Here is an 11,249-nt window from a genome sequence, read left to right as displayed (position 1 = left end):
CATAACACTATTTCCCCCATTACATTGACTCTCATAACACTATTTCCCCCATTACATTGACTCTCATAACACTATTTCCCCCATTACATTGACTCTCATAACACTATTTCTCCCATTACATTGACTCTCATAACACTATTTCCCCCATTACATTCCAGTTGGTTCAGTAACCCCATAACGCAGGTTGCTGTGCATACACCACAATGCACACTACACTGATATCTCCTCGTCCCCCTCCAGCGCACGGCAATGCCTCGGTTCTTCCGGACGTCAGGTCGCGCTGTATACCGTACCACGTGACTGTGCGTGTCATGTGATCGGCTGACGTCAGAAGGCCCTTACAGAGAAAGGAAAGTAGGTGCTGCTGCTACCTGGAGGTGAGTGCGGGACGAGCTGCTGTGTGGGGTCCGGTATCCATGGACACTGTTCTTCGGGTGACGGCTCCCAGGGAGGCATCTGGGGCTAGTTATGTGATACACTGGTAGGGAGATTTGTGACAAGCACACACCATTGTGGGGTACATGTGAGAGGCGCCGCTGGCATGTAGGCGTCCACTATTATAGATGTACTAGCTGAGTACCCAGTGCTGCCCGGTTTTTCCTACCTTATCCTTGTGGGGGAGGAAAAAGCAACATAGGAGGAAGCGTTTGTCCTCATATCCCGTTCTTAAATCCTGACCCCAAATCCCCTCCTCCTATTCCAACCCCTTATCACGTCCTCAGGGGGGGGGGCCTGAGTTGTGGTAAACATATTGTTAGCTGAAAATAAAAGGGGTGTGGCTTAAAGGGTGGGCATGTCTTTGCACAATGGGGCATGGAATGTGGGGAGGGTGTGGCTTGCCAGCCGGACTGATACATTCACCAGGGGATTCAGAGCGGAGCTTGTGGAGTAAGGCACCTAAAGTCCTATACAGTGATCCCTCAACATACAATGGTAGAAGACAAATAAAACCTATTATAGATGTATAGGTGACAGGCGTACACCATTATAGATGTATAGGTGACAGGCGTACACCATTATAGATGTATAGGTGACAGGCGTACACCATTATAGATGTATAGGTGACAGGCGTACACCATTATAGATGTATAGGTGACAGGCGTACACCATTATAGATGTATAGGTGACAGGCGTACACCATTATAGATGTATAGGTGACAGGCGTACACCATTATAGATGTATAGGTGACAGGCGTACACCATTATAGGTGTATAGGTGACAGGCGTACACCATTATAGGTGTATAGGTGACAGGCGTACACCATTATAGATGTATAGGTGACAGGCGTACACCATTATAGATGTATAGGTGACAGGCGTACACCATTATAGATGTATAGGTGACAGGCGTACACCATTATAGATGTATAGGTGACAGGCGTACACCATCATAGATGTATAGGTGACAGGCGTACACCATTATAGATGTATAGGTGACAGGAGTACACCATTATAGATGTATAGGCGACAGGCGTATACCATTATAGATGTATAGGCGACAGGCGTATACCATTATAGATGTATAGGTGACAGGCGTACACCATTATAGATGTATAGGTGACAGGCGTACACCATTATAGATGTATAGGTGACAGGCGTACACCATTATAGATGTTTATGTGAGGGCTGTGCGGACCCCCAAAGAAATGCCACCCCACACCATTACTGACCCACCGCCAAACCGGTCATGCTGGAGGATGTTGCAGGCAGCAGAATGTTCTCCACAGCGTCTCCAGACTCTGTCACATGTGCTCAGGTGCGTTCACACGGAGTAATTCAAGAGGAATTTACTCGAGTAATTCCTCATGAATTCTCCGCTCCAAATTAATTCACATCTCCTCTGCCCATTGACTTTAATGTTATTTCAGCTGCCCTGTTCACACTGCGGAAATTCTGCTAGCGGAATTCCGACGCTGAATTCCGTTCCGTTTGAAGAATGAGCATGTTCATTCTTCAAGTGGAATCCGCTAGCAGAAATCAATTGAAGTCAATGGTAAAAACAAATTCTTCCCGACATCGTTTTCGTGCGGAAATGGCTGAAAAAACCTTCACTTCTTTCTCCCCCATTTCTTTCTCCCCGAATTGCACGCAAATTTCCAGCGAAAATAAAATTCTTTTTACTCCGTGTGAACGCACCCTGAACCTGCTTTCATCTGTGAAGAGCACAGTGCGCCAGTGGCAAATTTGCCAAACCTTCTGCACTGTGTTGGGCTGTAAGCACAACCCCCACCTGTGGACGTCGGGCCCTCATACCACCCTCATGGAGTCTGTTTCTGACCGTTTGAGTGGACACATGCACATTTGTGGCCTGCTGGAGGTCATTTTGCAGGGCTCTGGCAGTGCTCCTCCTTGCACAAAGGCGGAGGTAGCGGTCCTGCTGCTAGGTTATTGCCCTCCTACGGCCTCCTCCACATCTCCTGATGTACTGGCCTGTTTCCTGGTAGCGCCTCCATGCTCTGGACAGCTCGCATTGATGAGCCATCCTGGATGAGCTGCACTACCTGAGCCACTTGTGTGGGTTGTAGAATCCGTCTCATGCTACCACTAGAGTGAATGCACTGCCAGCATCATCCAGGAAGCATAGGAACTGACAAGTCGTCTGTGGTCACCACCTGCAGAACCACTCCTTTATTGGGAAGTGTCTTGCTAATTGCCTATAATTTCCACCTGTTGTCTGTTCCATTTGCGCAACAGCATGCAAAATTGATTGTTAATCAGTGTGATTGACTTGGAGTTACATTGTGTTGTTTAAGTGTTCCCTTTATTTTTTTGAGCATTGTATATAGGTGACAGGCAGACACTATTACAGATGTGTAAAAGGCAGACAGAAACTACAGTGACCCCCCGACATCTCAGAGGCCATCGCATGTTGAAGGCAGAATCAACATATGATGCTTTTGTATGTCAGGGCCATCGCATAAACAGCTATCCGGCAGCGCTGACTGCTTCAGCTGCCGCCGGATAGCTGTTTACGGTGCCCCATGTGCTCTGGTGATGGTCTCCTACCTGTCCTTGGGGCTCCGGAGCGTCATCTTTGGGATCCTCTGCATCGTCGGCGCTCTCCATCGTCATCATCACATCGCCGCGCACATCGTCCCGTCATGGAATAGGAGCGGCGTGTGTATTGATGTGATGACGGCGACGTGAGAGCGACAATCCCGGGCAGCAGAGACGTTCTGGAGCGGCGGGGACATCACGGGGATGCGGTGATAGCAATGGAGGGCAACATCCAGGGCAGCGGTGACGGCCCAGAGCGGCTGGGGCAGGTGAGAACAACTTCCTATTCTTTACATTGCACGGATCCCTCAACATACGATGGTTTCAACAAACGATGGTTCATTTGGAACGGATTACCATCGTATGTTGAGAGACCACTGTATTATAGATTTATATAGGTGACTGGCAGACACTAATATAGAATTATACAGCAGGCAGACACTAACACATGTAAAGGTGACAGGCGTACACTATTATAGATATTAAAGACAAGCAGAACTTATAGATGTATAGGTGACAGGCAGACACTATTATTGATGTATGTAAAAAAAAACAGAGATTGAAGGGGTCGGCCTGCCATATGCCGCACACTGCATCAAATTGGTCTGCATGGTTGTCATCCCAGAAGGAAGCCTTTTCTAAAGATGAAGCACAAGAAAGCCCACAAACAGTTTGCTGAAGACCAGCAGACCAAGAACATGGATTACTGGAACCATATCCTGTAGTCCGATGAGACCAAGGCAAATTTATTTGGTTCAGATGGTGCCAAGCATGTGTGGCAGGAACCAGGTGAGGAGTACAAAGACAAGTGTGCCTGGCCTACAGTCAAGCATGGTGGTGGGAGTGTCATGGTCTGGGGCTGCATGAGTGCTGCTGGCACTGGGGGGGCTACAGATCATTGAGGGAATCAATGAACATGTACTGTGACTAACGGAAGCAGAGCATGATCCCCTCCCTTCAGAGACTGGGCAGAAGGACAGTATTCCAACATAAGAACAAGTATAAGCACATCTCCAAGATGATCACTGCCTTGCTAAAGAAGATGAGTGTAAAGGTTATGGACTGGCCAAGCATGTCTCCAGACCTAAGGCCTATTGGGTATCTGTGGGGCATCCTTAAACGGAAGGTGGGGGAGCACAAGGTCTCTAACACCCACCAGCTTTGTGAGGTAATCATGGAGGAGTGGAAGAGGACTTCAGTGTAAAATACGAAGCTCTGGTGAACTCCATTCCCAAGAAGCTTAAGGCAGTGATGAAAAATAATAGTGGTCACACATAATATTGACTCTTTGGGCCCAATTTGGACATTTTCACTTAAAGCGGGTGCTTTAAATCAATGAACTGCAGAGGCGTTTGCGGTGCAAGAGACCGCCGACGCCGCACCGCCCCCCCCCTGCCGCCGCACAGCACCGCACTGACCAGAGACCGCCGCTGCCCCATGGTCTCCCCCATCCCCGGTTTTATAATTACCTGTTTCCGGGGTCCGCGCTACTTCTGGCTCCAGCGACATCCTGAGCTGTCACTGTACGCACAGCGTAACGAAGGACGCCGCAGGAGCCAGAAGTAGCGTGGATCCCGGGCCGCAGGAACAGGTAATTATAAAACCGGGGATGGGGGAGGCAGTGGGGCAGCGGTCTCTGGTTGGTGCGGCAAGGGGGCGGTGCGACGGGGGCGGGGCATGATCGGATTATCGGCAAGGTAATTGCCGATACCGATAACGTCAAAAAACGTGAATATCGGCCGATAATATCGGCCAAACCTATAATCGGTCGATCCCTACTCCAAGACACCGACGATCCCCCTGAAGGAATAGGAGTGAGGTGGCAGGGGTGCCACCCCTCCTATCCCTGCTATTGGGCATCTAGAAGCGAAGTCCAATAGCAGATCGGGGGGGGGGGGGGGGTTAACTTTCATTTTCCCCATTCTGCCCACCCACAATAGGCAGGGCAGAACGGGGAAACCGAAGGGGACTGGCGCCAACGTCCACTTACCCTGCGGGCGACGATCGGTGTTGGAGATCGGCGAGCGGCATGTTGTGCGACTGGCTCCCTGGATCCGACGGAAGCTGATAAGTTGCCTAGCGACATCTAGAGGGTTACAGTTTGAGACCACTATACAGTGGTCTCTACACTGTTGCCCTCCAGATGTTGCAAAACTACAACTCCCAGAATGCCCAGACAAGCTGTCATGCTGGGATTTGTAGTTTTGCAACAGCTGGAGGGCTACAGTTTGGATATCACTGTGCAGTGAACTGTGGCCCTCTAGATCTTGCAAAACTACAATTCCCAGCATGCCCACATAGCAGTTTGCTGTCTGGGCATGCTGGCATTTGTAGTTTTGCAACATCTGGAGGGCCACAGTTTGGAGATCACTGTGCAGTGGTCTCTGAACTCTAGCCCTCCAGATGTTTCAAAACTGCAAATCCCAGCATACCCAAACCGCAAACAGCTGTCTCAGCATGCTGGGAGTTGTAGTTGCGTACCTCCAGCTGTTGCATAACTACATCTCACAGCATGCACTTCGGCGATCAGTACATGCTGGGAGTTGTAGTTTTGCAATAGCTGGAGGGACACTGGTTGGAAAATACTGAGTTAGAAAACAGAACCTAACTGAAGGTTTTCCAACCAGTGTGCCTCCAGCTGTTGCAAAAGTACAACTCACAGCATGCAAGTGTGTCAGTACATGCTGGGAGTTGTAGTTTTGAAACAGCTGGAGGTTTGCCCCCCCCCCATGTGAATGTACAGGGTACATTCACACGGGCAGGTTTACAGTAAGTTTCCTGCTTCAAGTATGAGCTGCTGCAAATTTTCGCTGCAGCGCAAACTCGTAGAAGTAAGCTCACTGTAAACCTCCGCCAGTGCGAATGTACCCTAAAAACCACTACAGTACATTACACTAACACATAGTAAAGGGTAAAACACAACATATGCACCCCTTACACAGCCCCCCCCCCCCAATAAAAATGAAAAACGTATTGTGCAGCAGTGTTTCCAAAATGGAGCCTCCAGCTGTTGCAAAACAACAACTCCCAGCATTTCCAGACAGCCACTGACTGTCCAGGCATGCTGGGAGTTTAGCAACAGCCTGAGGCACCCTGTTTGGAAATCGCTGGCGTAGAATACCCCTATGCAATCCCTAATTTAGGCCTTAAATGCGCATGGCGCTCTCCCACTTCGGAGTCCTGTTGTATTTCAAGGAAACAGTTTAGGGCCACATATGGGGTATTTCCGTACTCGGGAGAAATTGCACTATAAATTTTGGGGGGGCTTTTTCTCCTTTTACCCCTTATGAAAAGGAAAAGTTGGGGTCTATACCAGCCTGTTAGTGTAAAAAAAAAAATATTTTACACTAATCTGCTGGTGTTGCCCCATACTTTTTATTTTCACAAGAGGTAAAAGGAATAAAAGACCCCCAAAATTTGTAGCGCAATTTCTCCTGAGTACGGAAATTCCCCATATGTGGACATAAAATGCTCTGCAGGCGCATAACAAGGCTCAGGAGTGAGAGTGCACCATGTCCATTTTGCACAGGGGAGGCTAATTTTACAGCGGTTCTGACATAAACACAAAAAAATAAATACCCACATGTGACCCCATTTTGGAAACTACACCTCTCACGGAATGTAACAAGGGGTATAGTGAACTTTAACACCCCACAGGTGTTTGACGAATTTTCATTAAAGTTGAATGGGAAAAAATTTTTTCACTAAAATGCTGATGTTACCCTAAATTTTTCATTTTCACAAGGGAAAATAGGAAAAAAGCCCCCCAAAATTTGTAACCCCATTTCTTCTGAGTATATAAATACCCCAAATGTGGATGTAAAATACTCTGCTGGCGCACTACAATGCTCATAAGAGAAGGAGCGCCATTGGGCTTTTGTCTGGATTTGAAGGCCACTTGTGTTTACAAAGCCCCCATAGTGCCAGAACAAGGAACCTCCACCCACATCTGACCCTATTTTAGAAACTACACCCCTCATGTAGTGTATTAAGGGGTACAGTGAGCATTTACACCCCACAGGTGTCTGACAGATTTTTGGAACAGTGGTCCGTGAAAATGAAAAATGAATTTTTTTATTTGCACAGCCCACTGTTATAGGTGACAAACAGACCTCATCTTCTCATCTTACACCTAACTGTGCAGCATATGATTTATAACAATAGTAGTATTAGTATGTCATATATTATATATGTTGTTAATACACCCCCCAGGGGTTCGTGGTTTTACCCAGCTTAGAGGCTCATGTTCTTATTGTATTTCATTGTATCTGTCAGGGTTCCAGGCGACACGTGATCAGATTTAGTTCCTCTATCTGGGGGGTTCACCAGGAAGTCCCAGGTCTGGACCTTGTACATATTAGTACAGTTGGAGGCATAAGACATCAGAAAGTAAGTGGTGAGCTGGAAGCATCTGTAGGGTGGGGGTACCATTTATCTTCTCTAAATATAGCATATGGATAGAAGTATACAAGACTGAAATTATGGTATTATGGGAATAAAAGTTGCTGAATTTCACCTTCTATACCATAGTCCCTGACTGCATAAGAGAACACTCCATGTATAATGTGGGTTTAAAAAAGGGTGCACATTTTTTTATGTAACTTTGTGTATTGGGCCCTGTTGATATATGGTAGATAAGCAGCCTCCAGGATGTCTGGCAGTGGCTTTCTGAACTTTCCCCATTCAGAATACCTGCACAGCCTAACAAGAGTGTGTGTTTATGGTGTAATCCGCAAAGCTATTGACTGAATGAACACTCCAAAATGCATGGCTATCTTTGCATCTCTTACTGATCTATATGTATATACATGCAGACAATATATATCTGCTTTTTCTTTCAAACCTTCGAGCCGTCTCTTCCCAGGAAATCACTGTGATGTGTTTACTAGCAACAGCGCAAATGCAAAATGGCAGGTTCTGCATTCAGGAACACATGAGCATTCTAGATAAAATAGATTATTGTAAGTGTGTTGTGGATGATATTGTAAGACCATCCACTTATGTTGATGAATACACTAGGTTGCTGTGCTATAAAAGGCAGCATATAATAGTTATTTTATATGGGAAGGGAGTGGAGCAGTTAAAAGAACATGAATACCCCAACATTAAAATGAACCCCTATACACAGGACAGGTGACAGCTGATTGTTGGAGGGGTGAACGCTAGGACCCCAGCACTCTAGAGAGCGGAGGTCTGTTGTCCCAGGAGGGTCCCAGGAGTCATACTTTGTCGACCAGTCAGTCATTACTTATCCTGTGGATAGGAGACAGCTTTTTAAGATAACCCCTTATCTTGGGATAACACCTTTTATAAACACAGAACCAGTAGGGATGGGTTTTTAATATCTGTATGTCTACAACAAGCAGAGATCTTGAAAACTGAGGAAATAATACTTTGGAGGTTTCAGAAATAATTATCATAACAATGTCACTTCTGAGCAGAAGAAAAAACATACATTAGTTTTCATACTTTTCAGGTTTAACATGGCTAACAATCTGTACACTTGATAACTTGTTAACTGAATGTACTTTATGTAAATTTTTTTTCGCAGTAAAAATGTCACGTCCTAGCAGCATGTCACCAAGTCCTAGCACAGTGATGAAACCAGGTGCTTTCAAATCTGCAAAAGCAAAAGGGCTAAAGGATATTCGTATAGATGAAGAGGTGAAGATTGCTGTTAATATTGCACTGGATAGATTTCGTTATAACGATCAAAAAGGTATGTTGTATTCCAGGGGTTCTTCGGGGAACTGAACCTTATCCCCTTTCCATAAGATAGGGAATAAGTTTGTGATCACTGAGAGTCCAACCGCTGGGACCCCCTTGATCTCCTGTACGGGGCTCTGCTACTTATCTGTCTTTGGTGCACTCTGGTAACCACCCCCGGAAATGAGCGCAAGTGACAGCCCGTGCAGCCAATCACCAGCTTAGATGGGGGTCCCATCCGAGTCACTAATTGGCTGAGCAGGCCGTCACTTGTGCTTGTCTCCGATGATGGTGGCCAGAGTGCACTGAGGACTGATAAGTAATGGGGCCTTTTACGGGAGATCACGTAGGTCCCAGCGGTCTGACCTGCCGCAATCCTTCATTGATACTTTGCTTATAAAGTGGGTGATTTTATTAGCACATTTAACTTTGGTGTAAAATTGGTGTTTATGCAACACCCAAATAAACAGTACCAGTAAACAATGCTCACTAGAGTTGAACCTACACTTTAAACTAGACCTGTCAGCAGGAAAACAAGGGTGTAAATAAATACATGGCTAGATAGGGCTGGTTTCATTATTCCGGGAATATGATTCTGACCTTTTTTCTTTTGTTCTTTCCATAGGGGGGGAATTTATGAAGGAAGCATGTCTGACTCCATGCTTCAAAAATTAGCAAATTTACATCTTTTAATCTCTATACTATTCTTGCCAAGTGGATGGGGAAAAAGTGTGGCCTTTCATGGCCTCATTTATTACAGATTACACTGTAAAATTAGTGTAAATTGTCACTGAAATCTATGCTTGCACAGAACTAGCATAGATTTCAAATGTGTGGTACATAGGAACCCGGTGCACTGCCTAATTTATTAGGGGGCGAATGCCTATTATTAAATAAAGAAAATTGAAAGGCCAGTGGGAGTTTATTTAAAGGGGTACTCTGGTGGAAAACGTTTTTTTTTTTTTTTGCTTTTTTAAATCAAATGGTGCCAGAAAGTTAAACAGATTTGTAAATGACTTCTATTAAAAAAATCTTAATCATTCTAGTACTTATTAGCTGCTGAATACTACTGAGGAAATTCTTTTCTTTTTGGAACACAGTGCTCACTGCTGACATCTCTGTCCATTTTTGGACTGAGATGTCAGCAGAGAGCACTGTGTTCCAAAAAGAAAATAATTTCCTCTGTAGTATTCAGTAGCTAATAAGTGCTGGAAGGATTAAGATTTTTTAATAGAAGTAATTTACAAATCTGTTTAACTTTTTGGCCCCATTGATTTAGAAAAATAGTTTTCCACTGGAGTACCCCTTTAACACCAGCATGTAAAACAGTAAACAGTAAATTCCCCCCATAGCCCAGGGAGCTTTCCCCAGCATGGCAAGAGCTCAGGTAAATCTAGTGCCCCTGGAATCCTGATGACTAGCCCTATCTAGCCATGTGCATACTTGTTTTTCTGGGATACCAGCACTTTTTTTTACCCTGTATATTTTATGTCTATTTTATTTTATTTCATTGTATGAATATTTTATACATTCACTACCTTGCTTTAGGGATCGACCGATTATCGGTATGGCCGATATTATCGGCCGATAATCACGATTTTGGGCATTATCGGTATCGGCAATTACCCGACCCACCGCACCGCGTCGCACCCCCCACCGTGATGCTGGGCGGTATACCGGTATGGATTTTTGCCCATACCGCTATACCGGTCGGGCCTCTCCCCCACCCTCCGAGTCAATAAAAAAATTAAACTTACCCGTAATGGGGGTGGTCTGGGCCATCCATCCTTCCTGTAGTGTCCGGGGGCGTTCCGGGTGAAGAGTGAACCGGTCCGGGCTGTCCTTCTTCTCCGGCGGTCATCTTCTCCACTCCGGGCAGGCTCCGGCCTAGTACACTGCATAGACGCCGCTACGCCGTGACGTCAGGTGCGTCGCTGCGCACGGGCGTCACTGCGCAGCGGCATCTATGCAGCGTACTAGGCCGGAGCCTGCCCGGAGTGGAGAAGATGACCGCCGGAGAAGAACAGCCCGGACCGGTTCACTCTTCACCCGGAACGTCCCCGGACACTACAGGAAGGAAGGATGGATGGCCCGGACCACCCTGACAGGTAGGGGGAGAGAAGCGGTGGTGGCGGCCTATGGCCCTGCAAAAGCCACTGCAGATCATTGATTTAAAGCGCCCGCTTTAAATCAATGATCTGCAGTGGTGTCGCAGGGGGTTAAATAGCCGATAACTTATACTGGAATATCGGTATAAGTTAACGGCTATCGGCCCAAACCTGCACCGATTATCGGTATCGGCCCTAAAAAAACGATATCGGTCGATCCCTACCTTGCTTATCGTGGTGAGTCCAATGTAAGGGCCCTACAAAGGACACCACAAGCACTATCATTGTCATAATAAATTGTTTTAAATTAATTCACTGGATCTACATAATTTTTTACAAATATTTTATATTTTATATACACCCATTTATTGGTGACAATCAAGCCCAGACTTGAGGAAAGTGTACCCCCACTTTTATACATTGTTCACAGGTTGTATG

The 11,249-nt window shown here is 46.1% G+C and overlaps 1 protein-coding gene across 4 annotated transcripts in view; it reads left to right on the top strand.

Annotated features, from left to right (window-relative positions):
* Positions 1 to 275: 275 nt before the first annotated feature.
* The window catches only part of YTHDC2 (YTH N6-methyladenosine RNA binding protein C2), a 108,271-nt gene continuing 97,297 nt past the window's right edge, over positions 276 to 11,249 (top strand). The window contains exons 1-3 of one of the 4 annotated variants that reach the window (XM_056537448.1): positions 276 to 377; positions 7,273 to 7,386; positions 8,549 to 8,716. In XM_056537448.1, the coding sequence (XP_056393423.1) occupies positions 8,554 to 8,716 (163 nt within the window). In that variant the 5' untranslated portion in view covers positions 276 to 377; positions 7,273 to 7,386; positions 8,549 to 8,553. Of the gene's footprint in view, positions 378 to 462; positions 482 to 3,631; positions 3,787 to 7,272; positions 7,387 to 8,548; positions 8,717 to 11,249 lie in introns of those variants that run through there. The other 3 variants (XM_056537450.1, XM_056537449.1, XM_056537451.1) reach the window with 3 other exon arrangements.

Source organism: Hyla sarda, chromosome 1 (genome assembly GCF_029499605.1).
Source record: "Hyla sarda isolate aHylSar1 chromosome 1, aHylSar1.hap1, whole genome shotgun sequence".
Classification (NCBI taxonomy): domain Eukaryota; kingdom Metazoa; phylum Chordata; class Amphibia; order Anura; family Hylidae; genus Hyla; species Hyla sarda.
The sequence above is the reverse complement of the archived record's forward strand: the minus strand, read 5'-3'. Positions and strand labels throughout refer to the sequence as shown.